The sequence below is a fragment of the Coregonus clupeaformis genome, chromosome 7 (genome assembly GCF_020615455.1).
Source record: "Coregonus clupeaformis isolate EN_2021a chromosome 7, ASM2061545v1, whole genome shotgun sequence".
Taxonomy (NCBI): Eukaryota; Metazoa; Chordata; class Actinopteri; order Salmoniformes; family Salmonidae; genus Coregonus; species Coregonus clupeaformis.
In genome coordinates, this window is record NC_059198.1 from 71,047,788 (window position 1) to 71,075,184 (window position 27,397).

The 27,397-nt window shown below is 41.1% G+C and overlaps 1 protein-coding gene across 1 annotated transcript in view; it reads left to right on the plus strand.

The window, feature by feature from the left end:
- The first annotated feature begins 15,131 nt into the window (after positions 1-15,131).
- LOC121569129 (vesicular, overexpressed in cancer, prosurvival protein 1) overlaps positions 15,132-27,397 on the plus strand; it is a 119,811-nt gene continuing 107,545 nt past the window's right edge. The window contains exon 1 of the mRNA XM_041879791.1: positions 15,132-15,724. Coding sequence (XP_041735725.1) covers positions 15,674-15,724 — 51 coding nt within the window. The 5' untranslated portion in view covers positions 15,132-15,673. The remainder of the gene's footprint in view (positions 15,725-27,397) is intronic.

Sequence of the window (27,397 nt, forward strand, 5' to 3'; positions counted from 1 at the left end):
AGGTACTGGTTGTGTTGGGTCTCCCTCCTGCCGTTCACTAACACACCAGCTAATTCAGCCAATCAGGCCCTAATTGGTTGGTTAGTAAAATCAGGTACATTAATGATGGCTTGGAGCAAAAGCCTGCACCACCCAGTAGCTCTCCAGGAACCATGAACCCCTGCTCTTACATCTAGGTGAAAGCGGTACAAAACATCGCACTTACAAACCATAAGAAGTATTGGACACTTTTTAACCCACCTCATGGTCTGAACTCGTAAGCCAAACTCTTAATTTTCTTCTGTCATTTTTTGTCTTATGTTTGTGCTGCTTTACTATACATGGGAATCGTTACTCCAGACTAAGGCCTAGATTCAATCAGATCAAGCGTTAACCGGCGTAATCCGACACCCCCATAGCTGATGTTTTGGCAGTCGGAGGTTGAACTGCGTTGGAGCTGTCAAATCAGAGCTGCTCTTGTGATCATTGTAACGAAGCCACACCCGTCCCAGTTGCGTTAGAAGTTCAGAACGAGAAAGTGTAGGCTATATAGAAATAATGACGCTCAAATTGAAAATCATTGAGCAAAATAATGAGGATTTCTACCAGCCTAATCGAGGTGTAGATTAATCTCACATTCCAGTGTTCGAACTTGTAAACTAGGCTGCATGGGATTTCTCTCAATGCGACTCCGAGCAGCCAATGGTGATATCTGCTTTAGGTATAATGCCGGGAGCCGTTGTGGATTTGACAGCTCTAACTCAGTTCCACCTCCGACAATTTCAAAACATCAGCTATGTGGATTTCGGCTAAGGTGGATCTGATTGCATCTGGCCCTAAGCCTTGTTGTGATACTTTGTTTTGTTTTTGTTTTCTTCTTTGGTGCCGTGCTTGGAGAATTAGCAATGACTTGGCCCATAAATACAATTGCATCATTTATTCTTCTTTTTCTTTTTTTGTCCATGTTTCGTCTGCCATCTCTTTTCTTAAGGTGTTTTGTTTGTTTAAGGTTATAGATATCTTCTAAAATGGGAAAGGGGGGAGGGAGGGTTAATTATATGTATATGAAACAAACGTTATGTTGCTTTAAGAGTGTGTCTCTAAATAATACTGTTTAAAAAGCCATTGCACACGTTTGACCCAGAACTGGGAACATCCCATGGGTTTCAATCACTTAAGCAATAATTGCAAGTAATTTACACTTCTATATGCAGAGAGCGTTTGTTTTTCTTTCATAAATCCCATTAGTCATTACTGTAAATTAGTCCAAGTTTGTCTCTATCAAACGAGAGGCTCCTTATTATGGGAACACATTTGTACATGAATGTCCTGATACTGTAAATAAAGATACGTCTCTAAACCTTTTTTTGAGTACGATTTGTTTTTTGTATTGTGGCCTTGAATTAAGACATTTATTTCAGAGGAGATGACATGTGGTGTGTGTATGTGTGTGTGCATGCATACGAGTGTATGATACATCTGCGTGGACACACTGGCAACTGTGTCCGCTGGGTGGGGGTGAAGGAAAGGGCAGGCTCTTTGCCAAGCATCAGTGTGATGCCCCATAGAGCCCCACAGTGGAGGTGTCATAATACCCATAAAACCTAGTGGTCAAACAGGGAAACTGTTCCAGACGTTTTTCCACCATTCATTTTTCCCATAGGGAATTTTTGAAACACTTAAAATAAGGGCTGTGTTTCATGTAGGCTTACCCTGGCGTGACGTTTTGATAACCATGTAAATCTCTCTCGGACAAGGTGACTTTTAGCAATATATTCGGCTCTATTTACTCTGATCTGAAAATGCTAATTAGCATAAAAGTAGACATCATGCACGACTTAAATCCCTGCAAGCTCCTGCACATCATCTCTAGCTGACACCTTTGCTAACAGGTATTGTGTCAATTTAAAACTTGCACAAGACAATTCACAGAGTTGTCAATTTAAATACATTTTGCCAATTTATTAATTACTAAATGTAGCTAACAGATAGTTAATCCAAAGATTCTTACTTTTGCCTCGATTCGGCAGTCTCATCCAGATCACCATGGCATTTGTAGGTCTTTATGATAGCCACATTAGCAGATAATTAGCATTTCGTTTTTGGGGGGTAAATACAGGTGAATGAATATATTGATAAAAGTCTCATTGTCTTAGAGAGATTTACACGGTTATCAAAACGTCACGCCAGGTTTTATGGGTATTATGACTCATACTGTGGTACTCTATTAGCCTTTCATATAGAGCTGTTAAGGAGACTTCTCTGGCCTTGTCGGTCCTCTCCTCTTTCTTTCTCTCCCGCTCCACTTCTGGTGAGGGTTGGCTTTCCAGTGTGTATTCTTTCTACTAACACCCTCCAAGACCATTATCTTAATGAAGTTACTGAGTCAGCAATTTGGATACAAACATGTTCCAGTAGTCCATTGAGGAACTCATGCCTTTGGTTCTGGGGTCTGGGTGGAGAATGATAAATTATATTTGTCAGGAACACAATAAGGACGGGGTCTATTCACTGTTTTCTACCAAATGACCGCTAGATGTCAATGCTGGCTCACAAGTCTGGGACCTGGATACACATGAGCCGTTCAAATTCCTTAAAGTACACCTTTCCTCCCTTCCTTGAAGTAATCACTGATTATACATGATTGTACAGGTGAACGCAAGGCCTTCACCTCATGGCATTCATCTGTCCAGCCATTTCTAATGAGTAATTACTTCAAGAAAGGAAGGAAAGCAGGATGCACTGTAGCCGCCAGACTTGTTTGACACTATATAAAACTTGATAGATTGAGGGCTATTTCTTTGGGAGGAAGATATTCACTCCAGCCTGATGTTGCCAGTCTGGGGGAGGTGATGAACAGCTATGGAACACGGCCCTGTGGTGAGTGCAATTAAATAATATATGAATATTTATATGAGTCATCTTATTTGGTCTGGCAGTAAAGTGTGGCCTATCTTCTTTAAATATGCCTATACCAAGTATATATTTCTTTTTAATGACCTTGTTGGCCTACAATGTTGTAGCCTACTATTCGGAAATGTCGGCCTGCTATGAAATAGCAAAAACTGGCACACAAATAAAAAAAAGGGCCCAATGAGACATCTCAATTAACTTGTCAGAGAAATCTTGCAGTTGATTTTCTACCAGGCGTGTTATGTTAATTGAGATCTAAATGTCAAAATATTTCAAAGATTGTATACTTATCTAAATTCACCAGGTGTTGAGCGTCTTAATTGATGTTTCCAGAAGATTAAAAGTTATGACTGACTGAAAAGCTTTTAATGACAAATGGGTAGTATAATTAGTTTAATCATGTTGTTAATCAAAGTTGTTGTTTAAGATTTCAGTATGGAGGTGCTAACTTAATTGAGCCTAATCATTATTGACAATGCATGGTGGTGGCAGTCCTACCTAATTAGGCCTATTCAAGCCAATTCATCTCAAAGTTAACCCATACCTCAACTTTGGAGACGAGAAACTCCATTAGCATGCACTGTAGACCTACTGTATATTTTGCTAATGCATAATATTAAGCATAGTTCTAAACTTTAACGTTAATTCAGGGGTCAGCCAGTCATTGTTGGTTTTGTCTGTGGATTTTTCTTGTTGTGCCAGAGCAGTGTGTATTATGCATCTCTCATTATAACCATACCGAGGGGACTGGCGAGGTAAATGAATATAAATACACCTTTCAGAATACTGTCATTAATTAAGCATAGCACCAATTACACACTGAACATGGAACAACAGATGAATTGTTGTGACAGACTGCTTGACAAGGGGACATTTGTCATTAGCTCCCCCGACAGTTATAGTCTACATTCGAAGACATGCACCCCCATATGAACTGTCTTTCTGGCTGCCGTTCCAGTTTATTTTGAGTAACTGATGCATGTTGATGGGAAGTATTGCCGGGCTGTCAATTAGTTCATATTCAGAGAACAGGTTGGTGCAGCATTCTGTAATTGATTAGGTTAATCTGCACTGATGTGGAAACATACGGAAGAAAGCAATATGGCGCATGCCTATTTGTAGGTTTTGTAGCAGAGGTGGCTCACTGAACTATGCTTGAATGAGTAACCTTGCCTGAGACCTGAAGACTTGCGTTAACTCCCCTGAGCTAATCTCTAGGCTTTAGCTCAGTTGGTTGAATCGGTCTTGCGGTGCACAGACGGCCCAGGTTCAAACCAAGTTGGACAAAGTTTCACAGTACTTTCACATCAGTGTCGATGAAGACAAGGAAACAGGTTGAGGGATCATCTTTAGGCTACTGAGATTTCAGACATTTCTACTGAGATTTCACTAAACAATTATTTTTCAATGTTACTGAAAATATTGCCCTGTAGAGGGCAGCATAGCCTATCACAATGTTCAGACTGCGTCTATCCTATGTCTGCAGTGTCTATTTGTCTGAGGCCAATAGCACAGGCTTACAGAAGGAAATTGGGTGGGTTGTGATATTTACATTGAAATATAGTAACTCTCCTTGGAAACTGATGGAAAAGGCTTTCATCACAAGGGGAAAGTCTGTGACATGTAATCACTGTGGAAAGAACTGGCTAGGACACAGGTTCTACTAAATTGAATCCCATCTGTCCTTGTCATTGGGCCAGGAAATAACTAGTAGAAAACCCTATAGGACTACTCTAGAAAACCCTCTGGAAAAATAACCAAGTGATGGGTCATCATTATGAGACACTCAACTGTCTGAATACAGAATGTAGATACTGTACTAGGTTAAAATCATCCATCAATTTTCATCCACCATATCATCCACCACTTCTGGTGTTGACACGTCATAACTTTATTATCAATCAGTAGCTGGTATGCGTTTCTTTTTAATTGGACTTTCAGTTTTCCACGTCTCTGTGCCAGATCTTTGCAGATTTTAGTGCAGGGGCTCCATGATACAGCCAAGCTCTTTGGTAACAACACATTGAGATGTTGCCCTTTCCGGATTACCAAATCAGTGTTATTCGGTCAGAATAACAACTGAAATGGGAGACAATGAAAGATTAAGGGAGTGCTTTCTCTGTGCTCTCTCTCTCTCTCTCTTTTCCCATTAGCACTGTCTGTGTTGATGCTCCTGCAATTTAATCCCCTGACCAAATTGAAATTGTAGCACACCACCGAGTCCATTTCAATGGGCAGAACTCAGTTCTTTCTCTCTCTGTCTCTCTCTCTGGCTTCCAAATTCAGCACCGGTTTTCTAAATAAACAATTCTTCAAAACAACACCAGAGCTCTCTTAGTTCACTTTTAATAATTCCATATCAATTACACAATTAAATGTGTCCAAATGCATTAAGCCATTTGTTGTTATTGTTGTTGATATCACTTCTCTAGCAGAATCCCAGGGTTTTGTTAATTTTACTTTGTCAGGGCCGGCTCCAGGCATAAGAAACATAAGTGGTCGCTTAGGGCCCATAAACATGACTAACTTAGCTAGCTAAAATACATTTTGAGAAAACAAGTTATATTAAGCAGCTAGCTAGCTTTACCAACGTTTGGTCATCAATGAGACTGAAAGCTAGCTAACGAGCTAACAAACAATGTAACAAAAGTGTAATTTTGGATTCGAAAAATACTCCAACAGGCTTTGCATTTCAGGAATCACAGTAGCAAGTACCCCTGGTGCACTCTTAAATTATTTAACCATCTAAAAAATATATATTTTTTTAAAGAAACAGTTATTCCCACTGCCCTCAATGTCTTTCATGTGTTTCAAACATGAGCTTGTCAGAGGTGTCGGACTCGACGACAGTTGCTATCGATTGGAGCACAGCGATTGGTTGCCCAAAAATCTGGGGCGGGGCTTAGCGAAGGGTCAATTAGCTGACCTTTAGAAATGTACATTTTTAGATTGGTAGTTAGTCTAGCCAGCTATCTAAACTTGTAGTATTCATGGTTGAATACCGACCAGGCACGCAGGGTAATTACCCATGGGCCCTGACCTCCAGGGGGCCCCCATTGATATTGTAAGTCATTCTCACTCAGACATCATATTAACATGGCATAAGTAATGGTAAAATGTGTAGAACAGTAGGAAATTGGCTTTAAAACTGCAAAAACGTCTATCCACCCCATGGCAAAATGGTTAGAATTGCATTACACAAGGCAAAATATGTAGAATTGACGGAAATTAACTTGTCTATATATTTCTCTCTGCCGTCATGAGGGGGGCCACAAATGTTTTGCCGTGAGGTGGGTGACCCCCAACCAAATCTCACTTAGGGCCCCCAAAAGGCTAGAGCCGGCCCTGGACTTTGTACACAGTTTGCAGGACAAACTAGCTTGACTTGCACCAGATTCATAAAGGCCCTATTTGCATAATAAGAATAGCCCTCGGCTTAGTTCGAACTCCTTCAGCATATAAAAGAGGGCCAAGACAAGAGAAGGCAGTGGTCTGATGTCTTTAGTAATGTTCTTAGTTTTCATGTCAGCCACTGTTGTTGTGTTCCACAGTGTCTCAAGGAGTCTGTCCCAACAAATCAGTCGTCACTGTGCGTCCCAATACTCTAGTATGGCTGGGCTCCAATTCTGCTTTTATCATCAATGCAGCAACAAATTCTATGCCTGTGTGTTTTCCTCTCTACTTTCAAATGTTTTACCCATTGCCATGACAACTAGAGATATCACTCTGAATCTTATTTCACCAGTTAAGGTCTTCTCATTTCTTCACAATCCCCTAAGGGCTGAAACAGTCTGCCTCGTGCTAAATGGTTTAGTTCCACATGCTGGTGATTCGAACTGTTGTTGCACAGTGGTGGGACTGCAGGAAATCCCTGGTTGTACGCCACAGAGTTGACTACACAACTCAGCCTGTCGCCTTTGATACAAGTAGGGGGCCTCATCACTGGCTCAATGGGGGGCTAATTGTAGCCTTTGAAGCTGACAGTCTGCAGTCAATACTGTAGCAAGGCGGACCAGAAGGCAGGAACTTTCTTTCCACTGTGGCACAAGCTATCCCGTACCCTCGCCACAGGTGGTGTACTCACAAGTCAGGTTGAGGGTATCCTAAAATGTGCACCATACCATACCACTGGCGAGAAGACACACTACAGATGGAATAGGTCATGTAATATGATAGAGTAACATCGCTCAAGCTAGGATGATGTGACACAGATAATTAAGTGAACTGTACAAAGAGAAAGGAGGCAGGACTTCTCCCCCAATTACAGTGTAGAACTCTAGGATGTTTGACTGAATGGATATCATTTGGAGCAAATGATGAGACTGACATTGAATTAGTAGATTCTCGCTGCTGACTCCTTGGTGAGCTTGGCCCATTGTTGCAGACTCAGCTCAGCTCAAATTTCATTTTGAGCTGGTTATGGTTCCCTTATAACGATTTCCACAGAAGTCAACCTCTCCACATCAAATATGACCCCACTACACAAAAGTCTCTTAACCTCTACTGGGTAAAAGTCAGATCTACTCCTGGCTGGGCCAATCAACTGTCAACTGACCAGGGTTTACCCAGGATTTATTTCTGGAATGGATGGATGTTGGACTATTAGAAAAAAAAATCGTACTCAGGCCCATCTCTGCATGAGGAGCATAGGCCATCAATGAGGATCAACCTTTCCAGTGAACTTGAATTTGGACAGTCTTTTGTCATTCCAGGAGAAGCTGATCTTTCTGTATCTAGAAATGTCTACTTGGTACATTTGGGCTATGTAGTGGAACGGCATGTGACGATAAACTGTACAGGGTTAGTGTCTGGAGGTGGATCAAGGGGTAGGAGGGGGGTGGGATTTATATTCTAACAAATGGGCTAAGGGCCAATGTACACATGCAACGCCGCCTCCAAGCAGGACCCCTGGGGTTAATCAGGGCTTAGTTTGATGGTTGTTGTTCTGTACTTTTAAGCTTACCCTTATTAGCAAATATTTCCTATGATGGTTATGGCTGTCAGACACAATCTAACTTGATACCCGCGTTAATCTCTTGACAAACATTCAATATTTGGTTATGGATTCTGAGATTATACCCATGCAAACCCAGTCAGTGGGAGATTTGAGCGAAGGTTTGAGTTATGCACATATCAAGTTAGGACGCATGCCTTTTGTGATAATTCCGTGGTTGTAGGTTTTCTAGGGCGAGTTTGAGGTCTTGATGTTGCCTGTAATTGGTTGTGTGACAGCAGGAGCATAGCGACGGCTACGGAGGAAGGCTGCTATCACTCATTTTCATCCCATTGCAGCCCTGCAGGTAGTCCCCAGTTGCCTGGCAATATTAGAGACAATATTAGAACACACCTGACTCCCTGGAATTAATATATTGATCTAATGTGATGGGGCCGTGTGGAACGATGCCATCCAACACAGGGGGTGATTGGGAAATGGGAGGGTAACGTGGTGAGTTGATATCTAATCACTGCCGCTGTTTCCTCGTTGTTATAGCAAGGCACATATTTTATATGCCCTGTATATCACATGCTTATTCTATGCTATGTTCCTCCACACTATCCTAACGATGGGGTTAGGTGTAGTTGGTTATGTTGACAACAGAGCAACAGTGATACTATAGCCTACCCCAATTATGTATCTACACAAATCTATAGGATGGATGTCGTCATTAGATAGTTTTCTGCGGCTAATGTCCTCATCCTTTCTGGTCCTGCTCTTCCACTGACCTATCCTGGTCAAAAACCCAATTTCACCAACTCCTCAACAAATAGTAGCCTGATTTCACCACATTGTACAGAGTGTAGACTTCAGTGTCTATCTCATGGGACTTATAAGGAGCTTATCCGACCGATGTGTTCATTTTAATGGATCATCCTTATTAGTGTGGTTCAAAAGCTTCTGTACAACAAGCCTTTAAGGAAGGGCTTCCATCAAAGGCAAACACAGCAGATCTCTTTCTCTCTCTACCCCTGTCCTTCCCTACACCCCCTGCTGAAACAGCCCCCCCAAAAAAAGAAAAACCATGTATAAAGAAAGACTCTCATTATGGAACGAAGGTTAAGGCCACAACGCTCTCTCCCCTTAAAGCATCCCTCCACGGTAACGGTCGATAAGCAGGCACACTTTTCTACACCACTGTGATTTCCTCCTGCTGTAGGGAGGAGGCTCAGATCCCAGGCTATGCAGCAGGGGTGCAGCAGGAGTGCTGGATCTGAGCACGGTTTACTCTCACCGCCAGGAGGGAAAGGAACGACTGTCTCCTCAAATGAGATGATCAGTTCTGAGCGGGGATGCAGAAAGAGAAGGGGTTTAGAGCAATGTGAGGATTTGTGTCGATTTCGCTGGATTTTAATGCATGTCTGAGTCTAAGTCTCTCCTAGTCAATATTACAGTCTCTGAAGACATGCTGTTTTAACTGTAACTTCAATGGTGCATCTTATAGAACACACTGATTGCGGATGTAATTAGTTAGATTCATTTAATAATTCAAAGGTTATAGAATGACTCCATTTCAAGCACTGGATTTAAGTTAATTTATTCTGACTTTAGTCTGGTTTTGCACTGTGTGTTAGTGAGAATAAAATGCACTGATACCAAGACTTTACCATAGGAGAAAGCTTGGGAAAAGCATTGCACAAAAGCTGTAAAATGTAAGAACTAACAGTAGGTACAGTAGCATCTATAATTCAGTAAGACAAGACAGAGACCCGTGTTCTCAAAATTGCTTGACTGAAAAAGTTCATTTTGAGGCCAAATTGCTCTCTTGTAATGGAGGACGCCACAGCTTTCCATCTAAAATCGCTAGTTATTACATGGGTTGTTAGGCTAGTACAAGACCTATGTGAGAAGCTTCTAGATAACATTATTGGACGATTCTTTCTGAATTGCTTCTTGCATAGATACCCAGAGCCTGATAGTTATTATCCAAATGTGGATGGGTCATCAGATTGTAGAAGAACATAATCCATTTAAGAATAATTGAAATTGATTAATTGAAAAATGTAGAGGTTTTCATGTTATGTAAAAACAAATCTGCTTACAAATTCTGATTGTCCTGGCAGCAAATGTACGACCCAATTCATGATATCCAGACTCTGATTGGGTGGGAAGACAACATGAGCACAATTTTTACTATCATCTTTGAGGTGGAGAAACGGTGAAGTGTGTTGTACATGTCAAGGAAAGCTCAAGCTTTCTCTCTGGAATATAGCAGCCAATATATTGCAAATGGCTGCAGAGATGCTATCTACTGGTTTCATAACTCACGGAGGGCCATTAAATGTCATTACTGCAGCCTGATTCCAGACAGCAATAGTCCAATAAGTAACAATTACCACATGACAGTATAACGAGAGAAGGAAATTGATGTGGGAAAAAGGGTTGGAGCTGTATGCAGTCTAAGTACTTTGACAGGGAATCTGTCAAGCCACTCTTTAGATTGATTTTATTTTGATTTGCAGGTCATCATTCTCCTATTTTGCCATTTACATTTTCCAAATGAGCATGCTGGTTGTCCTGATGGTTGATTGTAATGTGTTTGTATTACAAGGCTTTTATTGTTCACCGCGTGTGGCCCTGTCAAAAAAGGCATTTGATTACCTACATGTATACACCAATTATGTTCTGTATATTAGGCTGTAGGCCTACACCATACCATTGAACGTTCCTGTGATTTAAAAAAAAGTCTAAACAAACATGATTCCCATGTTTATGTTGTAAAGTAAACAAGACTATGTATTTTAATTCATATGCACAACACAGTGGCTGTGTTTACACAGGCAGCCCAATTATTCTTTTATTTTTTTGTAATTGGTCTTTTGACCAATCAGATCAGCTCTTTTGGCAAAAATTGGGCAAATTATCACAATTGGGCTGCCTGTGTAAACACAGCCATAGAGAAACGATTAAGTGTTCTGCTTAATTATATGGATTTTAAAGTCTTATGTATTTGTACAGTGGCTTGCGAAAGTATTCACCCCCTTTGGCATTTGTCCTATTTTGTTGCCTTACAACCTGGAATTTTTTTGGGGTTTGTATAATTTAATTTACACAACATGCCTACCACTTTGAAGATGCAAAATATTTTTTATTGTGAAACAAACAAGAAACAAGACAAAAAAACAGAACTTGATCGTGCATAACTATTCACCCCCCCAAAGTCAATACTTTGTAGAGCCACCTTTTGCAGCAAATACAGCTGCAATTCTCTTGGGGTATGTCTCTATAAGCTTGGCACATCTAGCCACTGGGATTTTTGCCCATTCTTCAAGGCAAAACTGTTCCAGCTCCTTCAAGTTGGATGGGTTCTGCTGGTGTACAGCAATCTTGGATTGAGGTCTGGGCTTTGACAGGTTTCCCTCAAGAATTTCCCTGTATTTAGCGCCATCCATCATTCCTTCAATTCTGACCAGTTTCCCAGTCCCTGCCGATGAAAAACATCCCCACAGCATGATGTTGCCACCACCATGCTTCACTGTGGGGATGGTGTTCTCGGAGTGATGAGAGGTGTTGGGTTTGCGCCAGACATAGCGTTTTCCTTGATGGCCAAAAAGCTCAATTTTAGTCTCATCTGACCAGAGTACTTTCTTCCATATGTTTGGGGAGTCTCCCACATGCCTTTTGGCGAACACCAAACAGCTTATTTTTTTCTTTAAGCAATGGCTTTTTTCTGGCCACTCTTCCATAAAGCCCAGCTCTGTGGAGTGTACTGCTTAAAGTGGTCCTATGGACAGATCCTCCAATCTCCGCTGTGGAGCTTTGCAGCTCCTTCAGGGTTATCTTTGGTCTCTTTGTTGCCTCTCTGATTAATGTCCTCCTTGCCTGGTCCGTGAGTTTTGGTGGGCAGCCCTCTCTTGGCAGGTTTGTTGTGGTGCCATATTCTTTCCATTTTTTAATAATGGATTTAATGGTGCTCCGTGGGATGTTCAACGTTTCGGATATTTTTTTATAACCCAACCCTGATCTGTATTTCTCCACAAATTTGTCCCTGACCTGTTTGGAGAGCTTCTTGGTCTTCATGGTGCCGCTTGCTTGGTGTTGTTGCAGACTCTGGGGCCTTTCAGAACAGGTGTGTATATATACTGAGATGTGACACTTAGATTGCACACAGGTGGACTTTATTTAACTAATTATGTGACTTCTGAAGGTAATTGGTTGCACCAGATCTTTATTTAGGGGCTTCATAGCAAAGGGGGTGAATACATATGCACGCACCACTTTTCCATTATTATTATTTTTCATTTCACTTCACCAATTTGGACTATTTTGTCCATTACATGAAATCCAAATAAAAATCCATTTAAATTACAGGTTGTAATGCAACAAAATTGGGAAAACCCAAGGGGGATGAATACTTTTGCAAGGCACTGTATATGTCTTTCACGCTGCTGATAAGATCAGTCAAAGATAACATTTTTAGGACAAGGCTATCCCATCCCATCACACATTACTAATAATTCAAGGTTTCTTCTTTGTACTAGTTAGGCTACCTCAGACATCATTCCAATTACAAGGCATTGTCAAGACGACAAAGTGGTTGAAGGCAAGATGGCGTCCATTTATCACAGCCAATGATCCTCAGTCATTACAAAGACAGGCCAATTAAACACAAGTTGTGTTGTGAAATGGCATCATCGTTGCCACTCTCTTTTCTTTTGTTTTAGATGAACACTGCTTCCATGACAACGGCCATTGGTGAATACACCAGGGGGAGAATTTTTTTAAATTTTCTCTCTTTTGAAAACTTATTTTACTTTCAGGTTGCTAGATTGTGCCTGTATGTGAGAGACAAGAAATAAGTATTTTGTTCTTATTCTGCAACAATAGAACAGAACAGAAGAATGGTCCCTTATACAGTGGGGAAAAAAAGTATTTAGTCAGCCACCAATTGTGCAAGTTCTCCCACTTAAAAAGATGAGAGAGGCCTGTAATTTTCATCATAGGTACACGTCAACTATGACAGACAAAATGAGAAAAAAAATCCAGAAAATCACATTGTAGGATTTTTTATGAATTTATTTGCAAATTATGGTGGAAAATAAGTATTTGGTCAATAACCAAAGTTTCTCAATACTTTGTTATATACCCTTTGTTGGCAATGACACAGGTCAAACGTTTTCTGTAAGTCTTCACAAGGTTTTCACACACTGTTGCTGGTATTTTGGCCCATTCCTCCATGCAGATCTCCTCTAGAGCAGTGATGTTTTGGGGCTGTCGCTGGGCAACACGGACTTTCAACTCCCCTCCAAAGATTTTCTATGGGGTTGAGATCTGGAGACTGGCTAGGCCACTCCAGGACCTTGAAATGCTTCTTACGAAGCCACTCCTTCGTTGCCTGGACGGTGTGTTTGGGATCATTGTCATGCTGAAAGACCCAGCCACGTTTCATCTTCAATGCCCTTGCTGATGGAAGGAGGTTTTCACTCAAAATCTCACAATACCTGGCCCCATTCATTCTTTCCTTTACACGGATCAGTCGTCCTGGTCCCTATGCAGAAAAGCTGCCCCAAAGCATGATGTTTCCACCCCCATGCTTCACAGTAGGTATGGTGTTCTTTGGATGCAACTCAGCATTCTTTGTCCTCCAAACACGACGAGTTGAGTTTTTACCAAAAAGTTATATTTTGGTTTCATCTGACCATATGACATTCTCCCAATCCTCTTCTGGATTATCCAAATGCACTCTAGCAAACTTCAGACGGGCCTGGACATGTACTGGCTTAAGCAGGGGGACACGTCTGACACTGCGGGATTTGAGTCCCTGGCGGCGTAGTGTGTTACTGATGGTAGGCTTTGTTACTTTGGTCCCAGCTCTCTGCAGGTCATTCACTAGGTCCCCCCGTGTGGTTCTGGGATTTTTGCTCACCGTTCTTGTGATCATTTTGACCCCACAGGGTGAGATCTTGCGTGGAGCCCCAGATCGAGGGAGATTATCAGTGGTCTTGTATGTCTTCCATTTCCTAATAATTGTTCCCACAGTTGATTTCTTCAAACAAAGCTGCTTACCTATTGCAGATTCAGTCTTCCCAGCCTGGTGCAGGTCTACAATTAATTTTTCTGGTGTCCTTTGACAGCTCTTTGGTCTTGGCCATAGTGGAGTTTGGAGTGTGACTGTTTGAGGTTGTGGACAGGTGTCTTTTATACTGATAACAAGTTCAAACAGGTGCCATTAATACAGGTAACGAGTGGAGGACAGAGGAGCCTCTTAAAGAAGAAGTCAAAGGTCTGTGAGAGCCAGAAATCTTGCTTGTTTGTAGGTGACCAAATACTTATTTTCCACCATAATTTGCAAATAAATTCATAAAAAATCCTACAATGTGATTTTCTGGAAAAAAAATTCTCAATTTGTCTGTCATAGTTGACGTGTACCTATGATGAAAATTACAGGCCTCTCTCATCTTTTTAAGTGGGAGAACTTGCACAATTGGTGGCTGACTAAATACTTTTTTTCCCCACTGTATAAAGAGACACTAAAACTATAAGTAGGTAGGCTTCAGTGTACCCATTGTAAGTAGTCTACTTGCAACTGTTCAAATATTAGCAAAATAAAATGATATTTCCATGTAAATCTAGATGGAGGGGAGTTAAAACAAGTGTTTGTACACACACTTCATCGGGGCATGGACTCTACAAGGTGTCAAGCGTTCTACAGGGATGCTGGCCCATGTTGACTCCAATGCTTCCCACAGTTGTGTCAAGTTGGCTGGATGTCCTTTGGGTGGTGGACCGTTCTTGATACACACAGGAATCTGTTGAGCGTGGAAAAACCCAGCAGCGTTGCAGTTCTTGACACAAACCGGTGAGCCTGGCACCTACTACCATACCTCGTTCAAAGGCACTTAAAATGTTTGTCTTGCCCATTCACCCTCTGAATTTCACACATACAGTCTCAATTGTCTCAAGGCTTAAAAATGATTATTTAACCTGACTCCTTCCCTTCATCTACACTGATTGAAGTGGATTTAACAAGTTACATCAATAAGGGATCATAGCTTTCACCTGGATTCACCTGGTCAGTCTGTGTTATGGTATACTCAGTGTATATTCATCATCATAATCACATAGGATCATAAAGACAAGCACTCTAGCCACTTTGGATTGGATTATTGTGTGGTTTTTACTGCATTAGTCCTCTTGGGACAATGTATGGTACAGTGCTGTGGGGTAGAGGGGGATAATCCCCCCCTCCTTTGACAGTCCTGGTTGCATTGTAATCTTAAAATAGAATGCAGGATCTCTCTACTGTACTAGGCTACTGCACTTCCATGAGATGTCAGAGAATCTGATTATTCATATTAGTTACCATATTGTATATATCATATTTTAGGAGTAGGCAACAGTATATATCGTATTTAATTAGTATTGTAATTTCCCAACAGGCAACCTTTTGATTCACCTTATTTGAGTCATTTTAGCAGAATCTTCGGGCAGTTTTGTCAACGAAAAGGGGCGTGGATTAGTCGTTTTTACCGCTAATATGATATATCTTTGGGGCAGTTTTGCTTCAAAATAAACATTCCTCGTGCCTATTCTTTGAGTTTATCAAGTCGCGGAAACAATGCCACTGACCTAACAGGGACTCAAGCCGACATTGGGCTGTCACTGCTGCCTGCTCTTATCCCGCATTGACAGCGGGGCTACTCGAAGGCTTGTAGGTCGTATGCTTTGCTTTGTGTGATACCGGAAGCTTCTCAACGTTTTGTAGCGCTATATGAAATCGACATTGTGATAAGGACTTTTAAGGACTCCTTTCAAAAAGCGGAGTTTATAATTCGGCAAGGAGAGATGAAGAATTTACTCCCTGGGATAGTCCTGACGTTTTGGATATTTTTAGAGGTGAGCAGTCCTTTAGTTGTCAATACAATAGCGATGTTGTCAAACGGGCGTTTTATGGGATAACGCTCTACATTTTGATAAAATTATTATTTTAATGCTCATTTATATCATTTTGTGGTGAATCTGGTGTTTTTTTGTTCATTGTGAATTTGTAACGCTGGACATTTTTGTCACATTTTCAATTAACGATGCACCCCCCCCTCTCCTCGGATGACATGCACTGTAGGCTAGAGTATAATTAGGATATCCTTTGTCTTTCTATCCAACGTAATTCTTCAGATGTAAATTATTTTATTGCTGCATAACCATAAGTGATACTGTCTGGGTTCCTAACTTTATCATGCCCCAACAATATTGCTTAAATTTGTTTAAATAAACAAACTCTTCATGAGCTACACATTTGTTTTCTTTGTACTTGAAACATACATGGGGAATTATCCTCTTAAACCACTGAAATTCACAATGTGGAAGATTGTTGGAAGATTCTTTCAAAATTGGACAATTTTACCGAGATTGAATTTGTTTTGCAGATGACCATTTCTAGAATGGTTTTCAAATAATCTGCCATGATTTGTAAAGCGTCTTCTGTGCACTTGGACTATCGTAACACTGCAAGAAGTCTTTGTTTTGGATTCTGTCAAGGGTTATTGCTTACATTACAACATATATTTATTTCCCTTTTTTAATTATGCCATGCTTTTAAAGTCTGTTGAACCCTGTCCTTGCTCTGTGGAGGATATCATGCTGTCCTGTACTTGGCTTTGTATGGATGCTCATGTCCTATACTATTTTATTTCAGTCATGTTATTAGAGTAAAAACTAGTGTACTAGGTTTTGTTTGGTTTAGGGCATGTTTAGGCCATCGGTAAAAGGCCATATTTCACACACACCGACAAACACATACTCACAGTTCAAAATCAAATCAAGCTTTATTTATACAGCACATTTCAGACATGGAATGCAACACAATGTGCTTTACAGGAAAATAAAAAATGTTAAACAATGAAAATAAAAACTGAAATATGTACTACACAACAAACATAAGAGGATAAAAAAACAAAATTGAATGACTAAAAAGCATCCGAAGGTGAAGCAAAGCTAAAAAGGTGTGTTTTAAGATCTCTTTTAAAAATGTCCACAGTTTCGGCCCCCCTCAGGTTCTCTGGCAGGCTATTCCAGAGGCTGGGGGCATAGTAACTAAAGGCTGCCTCTTGGTCCTATGCATGAAAAACAGCCCCAGATCAAGTTGAATCGATTCCAAGTTATACCATGTTCACCAATATACTTTCACCCACCACCAACCTACCTCCCAAAAAGTATAAAATCGCTGCATTACCACGGAAAAGCAGATTACTTATTTGATTTAATAAAGTGAGAACAAATTAATAAATTCTAGCGCAGGCTGCAATTACTAGGCTTTGCTTGCTCATGAAGAATCCAGAATTGGTGTGCTCAACTAGTAATAGTCAAAAGTATTTGGGTGCATGTTTGGAAAGGCAGATCAGTTAATGTGCTTGGGCATATGTAACAGCTGTCCAGCGAAGACAAGAAGACTGGTCTCAGCACCAGTGTAATAGATTTGATCGTACTTTGTGTAACTCTCTTACGTTGTGTTTTTTAAAGAAAGGACTGTCCAGCCAGCGATCCCAGTTGATTGGTGTTTATTCTGACGATAGACACTAGGAAGCACATTAGATGTGCAGGACAACCGTATGTTGATGGCTGTAGAGTCGTGATTCGTCGCTTGCATGTCAATATCAGACTGGGTGTTTTGTAATCAATGACAAAAATTGTACAAAATACAATAAATGCAGGTAGGTACCTGACGATAGACAGAAGGAAACACATTAAATGTGCAGGACAACAGTATGTTGATCGCTGTAGATTCGTGATTCGTCTGTTAGCATGGAAATAACTGAATTAGCAGGGAGCTTACAATTAGAGCATGCTAGCCAACTCGCTCTTTCAGCAATAACATAGAAAAGCACATCCTAGGATGCCCCAATATCTATCAGGTACCGTACAGATATGTGACCGACCGGCTCGATTCGGTCTTATGTATCAACATTTGAAATGGTGTTTTTTACATTGGATAAAAGTAGATATTTAGAGCTAGAAAATACACTACAGTTGAGGAACAATGGGAAAGTAATTCTGCTTTGAAAGTTGATAAACTTGTAAACCCACTTTTGAGAAACAGCCCCCCAATAATGTTTTGGTACACCTACTGGAGAGCTCTTCTTTGTCTACACCCATTCAGCATCGTTCACATCCTCTTATACCTTAGCCCCACCCATCTCTTTAAGGAGTCACATGTGAGGTCATGTGCTATACAGAGTGAGTAAGGTAGTGAACTGAACAACCAAAGATTTCAAGACTAAAGGCTGGTTTATACTACGTTTATTGACATGTCTGTAGACAGTTGTCGCAGTGACATCATGAACATTCTATTGTCGTCCGACATCAAACTTGTCGTTGTCGTTATGAAAAAGTATAAACACAAAAACGACAGGCTGCATGACATCACCAGCCTGGTGGTCCAAAATAGCATAAATGTTGTATGTTAACACAAATAAACCCATCAGTTTAAAAATGAATTTAGTATATGTCAATCTAGCAAACCAGGCAACTAAAAGGAACTTTGTAAACAATATTTTGGTTAGTTTCTAGCTTGTTAGCTAGCTAGCGTTAAGTTAGCTGGCTAGCCAGTTCAAATAATGACTATATCGTATAGCTGACAACGTCTTAACTTTAGCTAATTTGTATTCTTTATTACAGGAAAATAAACTCACAAATGTAATTATTTACAAGTAATGGCAAGCTAATTACAGAAAGTAGCTTACGGTTGTGAGTGTGACGAAATATAAGCAGGTTATTCTACCTGAGAATTTTAGAACTTGGACACTGTCTCGTTGGATTAATGTTATATCCTAATTTTACTTTGCTGCAGGTCATGTTGTTCTTCACATTACCGTCTCTGTTAAACACACACTCAAAAGTTTATTTGTCACATGCACAGGACACAGAAGGTGTAAACGGTACAGTGAAATGGTTACTTTCATAGTGGAGTCTTTTTGTTTAGACATGTAGCTAGCTAAACAATGAACCATAATCCCAACTCATAACGTTACTACCCTGCATGAATTTGCTGGTAGCTAAAGCTAACCAACTAGCTAGGTTCAATGTTAGCTAGCTAACATTAGGCTATAACTAGCAATGCAAATGGCTCTGAGATACGAATAATATTACTACTCAGACATACATGTAATGTTAGCTAGCGAGCCAACCAGCTAACATTAGCTAGCTAGCTAACAGTACATGTTAACTTGCAATGAAAACTACTTTCTGACAAAATTAGAAACGTATAATATCTGAAAATGTAGCTAACTAGATTTTCTTGGCCGAATACATATATGAAAGCTTCTCCCTCTCTGTCATGGATGCCATGGTTGCCCTTAGTTTGAAGATGTAATCCGGAGACAGGTGTTTTATACAACAGCCTTCTTCTGTGTGTTGTCTTTTCGACTCCCTCCGCATTATTTGCAATCAAACACCAGGATTTTCTCCTTCTCCTTAGCTATCATACTCTGCTTCGACTGGGAATTACACTGATTTCAAAACTTGGTCCTCCAGAAGGTCGAGAGCATTAGCAACACTTATGCAGTTCTTTGTGATATCTTTCAAAATAGCTGCGTTGGAATGGATTACCTACACATACTGAGCAGCTCATGTTATAGACAGAAGCGTGCTTGATGGTAGACAAATCCGAACTCATCTCTCGGCATGTCCAGCCCACTCATTATCTCAGCCAATCATGGCTAACGGGAAGGTTCCTGTCTTTTTCTGTGGCTAAACCAACTAGGCTCATAATTAAACAATTGTATTCGTATTTACAGATGGCATACACGTTTGTTATTAAGGCACATGAAAGTTCAGATATTCCAGAAGGGATTTCTGACAAAAAACGCATTTTGATAGGAAGGGATTGAAGGGATTGAGGTCAGGGCTCTGTGCAGGCCAGTCAAGTTCTTCCTAACTGATCTTGACAAACAATTTCTGTATGGACCCCACTTTGTGCACAGGGGCATTGTCATGATGAAACAGGAAAGGGATGTTGCCACAAAGTTGGAAGCACAGAATCGTCTAGAATGTCATTGTATGCTGTAGCGTTAAGATTTCCCTTCACTGGAACTAAGGGGCCTTGCAGAACCATGAAAAACAGCCCCAGACCATTATTCCTCCTCTACCAAACTTTACAGTTGGCACTATGCATTGGGGCAGGTAGCGTTCTCCTGGCATCCGCCAAACCCAGATTTTCATTATACAATAACAGCACTTACAGTTGACTGGTGCAGCTCTAGCAAGGCAGAAATATGACGAACTGACTTGTTGGAAAGCTGGGATCCTATGACGGTGCCATGTTGAAAGTCACTGAACTCTTCAGTAAGGCCATTCTACTGCCAATGTTAGTCTATGGAGATTGCATGTGTGCTCAATGTTATACACCTGTCAGCAACGGGTGTGGCTGAACTAATTTGAAGGGGTGTCCACATACTTTTGTATATATAGTGTATATCTATCTACCTCGCTCTCTCTCTTTCTCTCTCTCTCTATCAGGACATGGACAGTACCAGTCAAAAGTTTGGACACACCTACCCAGGGTTTTTCTTTATTTTTACTATTTTCTACATTGTAGAATAATAGTGAAGACATCAAAACTATGAAATAACACATGGAATCATGTAGTAAACAAAAAAGTGTTAAACAAATCAAAATATATTTTATATTTGAGATTCTTCAAAGTAGCCACCCTTTGCCTTGATGACAGCTTTGCACACTCTTGACATTCTCTCAACCAGCTTCATGAGGTAGTCACCTGGAATGCATTTCAATTAACATGTGTCTTGTTAAAAGTTGATTTGTGGAATTTGTGGAATTTCCTTCCTTCTTAATGCGTTTGAGCCAATCAGTTGTGTTGTGACAAGGTAGGGGTGGTATACAGAAGACAGCCCTATTTGGTAAAAGACCAAGTCCATATTATGGCAAGAACAGCTCAAATAAGCAAAGAGAAACAACAGTCCATCATTACTTTAAGACATGAGGGTCAGTTAATCTGGAACATTTCAAGAACTTTGAAAGTTTCTTCAAGTGCAGTCGCAAAAACCATCAAGCACTATGATGAAACTGGCTCTCATGAGGACCGCCACAGGAATGGAAGACCCAGAGTTACCTCTGCTGCAGAGGATAAGTTCATTAGAGTTCACTGCACCTCAGATTGTAGCCCAAGTAAATGCTTCACAGAGTTCAAGTAACAGACACATCTCAACATCAACTGTTCAGAGGAGTCTGCGTGAATCAGGCCTTCATGGTCGAATTGCTCCAAAGAAACCACTACTAAAGAACACCAATAATAAGAAGAGACTTGCTTGGGCCAAGAAACATGAGCAATGGACATTAGACCGGTGGAAATGTGTCCTTTGGTCTGATGAATCCAAATTTGAGATTTTTGGTTCCAACCACCGTGTCTTTGTGAGACGCAGAGTAGGTGAACGGATGATCTCCACATGTGTGGTTCCCACTGTGAAGTATGGGGGAGGAGGTGTGATGGTGTGGGGGTGCTTTGCTGGTGAAACTGTCTGTGATTTATTTAGAATTCAAGGCACACTTAACCAGCATGGCTACCACAGCATTCTGCAGCGATACGCCATCCCATCTGGTTTGCGCTTAGTGGAACTATCATTTGTTTTTCAACAGGACAATGACCCAACACACCTCCAGGCTGTGTAAGGGCTATTTGACCAAGAAGGAGAGTGATGGAGTGCTGCATCAGATGACCTGGCCTCCACAATCACCCGACCTCAACCCAATTGAGCAATCCAGGTGAAGCTGGTTGAGAGAATGCCAAGAGTGTGCAAAGTTGTCATCAAGGCAAAGGGTGGCTACTTTGAAGAATCTAAAATCGAAAATATATTTGGATTCTTTAACACTTTATTGGTTACTACATGATTCCATATGTGTTATTTCATAGTTTTGATGTCTTCACTATTATTCTACAATGTAGAAAATAGTAAAAATAATGAAAAAGCCTTGAATGAGTAGGTGTGTCCAAACTTTTGATTGGTACTGTACATAGTGAACTCGTACACATTGTAAATGAAAATGGAATACATTATTTCAGAACGTGACCTACCGCTTGCATGTCAATATCAGACTGGGAAGAATTTACGTTCGCAATCTCCCCCTATCTGCAAGAATGACCAATGGCATAACACCTTATTGATATGTACACTGATCAAAAATATAAACGCAACATGCAACAATTTCAAAGATTTTACTAAGTTACAATTCATGTAAGGAAATCAGTCAATTGAAATAAATTCATACCTAAAAGAAAAAGTATGGGCGTGGATCAGAAAACCAGTCAGTATCTGGTGTGACCACCATTTGCCTCATGCAGCGCGACACATCTCTTTCCCATAGCGTTGATCAGGCTGTTGATTATGGCCTGTGGAATGTTGTCCCGCTCCTCTTCAATGGCTGTGCGAAGTTGCTGGATACTGGCGGGAACTGGAACACGCTGTCGCACACTTCGATCCATAGCATCCCAAACATGCTCAATGGGTGACATGTCTATGTATGCAGGCCATAGAATAACTGGGACATTTTCAGCTTTCAGAGTTGTATAGAGATCCTTGCAACATTTGGCTGTGCATTATCATGCTGAAACATGAGGTGATGGCGGCGGATGAATGGCGCTACAATGGGCCTCAGGATCTCGTCACGGTGTCTCTGTGCATTGAAATCGCCATTGATAAAATGCAATTGTGTTAATTGTCAATAGCTTATGCCTGCCTATACCATAACCCCACCGCCACCATGGTGCACTCTGTTCACAACGTTGACGTCTGCCATCTCCCTGGTACAGTTGTGTTATGATGAGTTTCTCGGGTGTCAAGTAATTCATAATGCAAGAAAATATTTAACACTTAGATGTAGAGTTCATACAAATATTTAATAGGTACAGTACTAGGTTCGTCTAACAAAAGGCACGTGCTTCGCCCCTTGCCATCCCAACTACCAGACAAAGAAAACCTCTCAGTTTATATGTTACACGTTTCTTCAACAACATCTGTTAACCATCAGTGGGCACTCCCTCCTTTGATGTTGTTACCTTGTACCCCAAGTCAGTATATCATGTCCATCAATCATTCTAAGATAAACACCTGTAAGCTTCCCTGACATACTGGAATCCTTGTCCTCCAGACTGTGTGGCACCAAGAATTACCTATCTACTAAATTGAACCTGGTTCCCACAACACTATGAAATGACATCATAACAAGTTGAAACCGGGATTCATCCATGAAGAGCACACTTCTCCAGCGTGCCAGTGGCCATCGAAGGTGAGCATTTGCCCACTGAAGTCGGTTCCGACGCCGAACTGCAGTCAGGTCAAGACCCTGGTGAGGATGACGAGCATGCAGATTAGCTTCAATGAGACGGTTTCTGACAGTTTGTGCAGAAATGTTTCGGTTGCGCAAACCCACAGTTTCATCAGCTGTCCGAGTGAAGAAGCCGGATGTGGAGGTCCTGGGCTGGTGTGGCTACACGTGGTCTGCGGTTGTGAGGCCGGTTGGACATTCTGCCAAATTCTCTAAAAATGAAATGAACATTAAATTATCTGGCAACAGCTCTGGAGGACATTCCCGCAGTCAGCATGCCAATTGCACACTCCTTCAAAACTTGAGACATCTGTGGCATTGTGTTGTGTGACAAACTGCCCATTTTAGTGGCCTTTTATTGTCCCTAGCACAAAAGGTGCACCTGTGTAATGATCATGCTATTTAATAATCTTCTTGATATGCCACACCTGTCAGGTGGATGGATTATCTTGGCAAAGGAGAAATGCTCACTAACGGGGATGTAAACAAATTTGTGCACAAAATTTGAGAGAAATAAGCTTTTTGTGCATATGAAACATTTCAGGGATTTATTTCAGCTCATGAAACATGGGACCAAAACTTTACATGTTGCGTTTATATTTTTGTTCAGTGTAAATTCAACCAACCAATAGGAATACATAAACATCAAATATGTATTTCTGCAGTGTCAAGTGGAAACTTAACCAACCCTGTTACACATAGCCACCTTTCGAGAGCGAGAGAGACTGGCTATAATGTGAAGTGTCAGGTCCTCATCCGGCCTGGGCCAGCTCACTGGCAGCAGAAGGCTCTCCAGCAGGAATGTGACCAGAAGCTTCTGTGGAGATGGAGGTTTAATGTATGGTTCTGTGGAGATGGAGGTTTAATGTAGGGTTTGTGGTTCAGCGACCCTGTGAGTCCAGAGTCTGCCTCGCCATGCTGGGAGGCCAAGGGTTACCGTCCCCCCGGGGTGCGGCTTGCCAACGACTGCATTAACCTCCCTAACTCACTCGCTCTCTCTCACTCTTCCATTTTTGCTTAGCTGGCAGCTCTGGCACTGGGAGAGGGCTGGATAAGAGCTGTGGCATAAATAGACTGCCTATGGGCTCCTCTTTGTGTAAGATGCTGTTATGTTTATGTATCTCCAGGACATCAGACTGTTAAACAGTCACCAATAGCCGGCCTCCGCCCAGTACCCTGCCCTGAACCTTAGTCACTATTACTAGCTGGCTACCACCCGGTACTCTACCCTGCACCTTAGATACTGTCATTGAACACTGGTCACTTTAATAATGTTTACATACTGTTCTACCCACTTCATATGTACAGTGCATTCGGAAAGTATTCAGACCCCTTTACTTTTTCCACATTTTGTTATGCTACAGCTTATTCTAAAATGAATTAAAATGTTTTACCCCCCTCATCAATCTACACACAATACCCCATAATGACAAAGCAAAAACTTTATTAAAAACTGATGGTCTGAGAGTCCTTTAGGTGCCTTTTGGCAAACACCAAGCGGGCTGTCATGTGCCTTTTACTGAGGAGTGGCTTCCGTCTGGCCACTCTACCATAAAGGCCTGATTGGTGGAATGCTGCAGACATGGTTGTCATTCTGGAAGGTTCTCCCATCTCCACAGAGGAACTCTGGAGCTCTGTCAGAGTGACCATCGGGTTCTTGGTCACCTCCCTGACCAAGGCCCTTCTCCCCCGATTGCTCAGTTTGGCCGGGTGGCCAGCTCCAAGAAGAGTCTTGGTGGTTCCAAACTTCTTCCATTTAAGAATGATGGCCACTGTGTTCTTGGGGACCTTCAATACTGCAGATATTTTTTGGTACCCTTCCCCAGATCTGTGCCTCGACACAATCCTGTCTCGGAGCTCTACAGACAATTCCTTCGACCTCATGGCTTGGTTTTTGTTCTGACATGCACTGTCAACTGTGGGACCTTATATAGATAGGTGTGTGCCTTTCCAAATCATGTCCAAACAATTTAATTTACCACAGGTGGTCTCCAATCAAATTGTAGAAACATCTCAAGGATAGTGCCAGTAACCGAAAGGTCGCTGGTTCTAATCCCCGAGCCGACTAGGTGAAAAATCTGTCGATGTGCCCTTGAGCAAGGCACTTAACCCTAATTGCTCCTGTAAGTCGCTCTGGATAAGAGCGTCTGCTAAATGACTAAAATGTAAAAATGTAAAAATGAAATAGGATGCACCTGAGCTCAATTTCGAGTCTCATAGCAAAGGGTCTGAATACTTATGTAAATAAGGTACTTTTTTTATGGGGTAATGTGTGTAGAATTATGAGGGGGAAAAAAATAATTGAATCCATTTTAGAATAAGGTTGTAACGTAACAAAATGTGGAAAAAGGGAAGGGGTCTGAATACTTTCAGAATGCACTGTATATACTGTATTCTAGTCATGGCTCATCCTATATAACTACTGCTGTACACACATTTTCCTATTCATATCCTGTCTATACATACCATTATTTATTTTGTGTGTGCGAGTGTGCGTGCGTGCATATATGCCAGTAACTGAAAGGTTGCTGGTTCCAATACCCGAGCTGTCAAGGTGAAAAATGTGTTGCTGTGCCCTTGAGCAAGGCACTTAATCCTAATTTGCTCCAGGGGCGCCGTACTACTATGACTGACCCTGTAAAACAACACACTTATCTGGTGTATGTGATAAAACATATTTTTTTGGTCCTCCATGGTTTGACCTTTTTAGGCCCTATATGCGTTAGACAGTCACCCATTTAATGAGAAGTTTGTTTCGAGGCTTAGTGGATGTGGCCTGTCTGAGCTTAATTATTTTGTATGCATGCCTTTAAAGGGCAACTGCACTTCCTGATTTTGGCCTTGTTTTTCATGAATTCTCATTTAAGAAATGCTAGCAGCCATGATTGAAGGCAAACGAGAGTTGTCTTGGGTGTGGTTTGATGTGGATGTTTCTTGGGTGTGCCTTTGCCATTCAATCACAACAAAGGCAGTAGTGCAAGAATCGTCAACTAGATTCAGCCGTGGGTCTTTATTATTATTATTATTATTATTATTATTATACTTTTTTTAGCGGATGGTCGGGGGGCCGGAACATAATTACAAATAATTTGTAGACTGCAAATTGACCGCAAGATGCCCAAACACATATTTGACTAAAACATAATCATTTCTCAAACCTTGATTACATTTGTATACGATCAGTGTCTCTGTTATGCGTGGGAATACTTGGGAACAAATTTCCAAAATTAAAATCACTTTTACAGTCTTTTATGTAAAAATGACCTCCAGCTGGTGAACCCTGCAGTAGTGAGTACAGCGAGGTAAACTAAGCTAGCTTTGCTATGGAGAGAACAAAGTTGAGGACTTCTCCCCTCCTGACTGACTCGCCATCTTAAGATGGTCACCTAATTCAGTTCTATGTGTATGCTAAAGCCTGCGCCTACCTTGTGTTTAGCCAAGCTGACAGCAGCTAGCGAGCATAGCTTGGATATATCAGCTATCTAGCTGATATTTCTCTTGTTAAATCAGTTATGGCAAGAGCCAGTGTCTGGAATGTGTTTCATAAGACACTCGTTCTACAACACCTTGCTACGAAAGTAGCTTGCAACTTAATTTCAACGTTTCATCACGTCATGTAAATGAGTGTTACCATGGAAACGGTGTCAACCTAGAGTTGAATGCCTGGTCTTGAGTCAGCTCAGCTGTCCTACAACACAATACTCTATAACTGTTTAGTTTGTCTCGTCTCACCTTATGTCCGCTGTTAGATCTTTCCCGGGGGACAAATCCCAAAACTACTAGCTAATATCCCTACAACAGGTGTAGGCTACATGTGGACAGTGCACAAACATCGCCCAGCTTGAATGTACATACATTTATCCACAAATTCATGTGTGTTTGTTACAAAGACAACATTTTATGCTGTAAATATCATATTGATATGCTTATAAAGAAAGTATGCCAACACTTATTTTATTTAACCTTTATTTTCAGGGAGTCATCTTGACCAAGGTCTCTTTTTACAGATGAGCCCTGAATTACAAAAAATACACACATCAAAATATAAATACAAAATGCAAGCAGAAAGAAAAAAACTGTCATAAGAAACAAACACATCAGTAATAAGGTCCTCAATCATTTTACATTTGAGTCATTTAGCAGACACTCTTATCCAGAGCGACTTACAGGAGCAATTAGGGTTAATCAAGGGCACATCGACAGATTTTTCACCTAGTCAGCTCGGGGATTCGA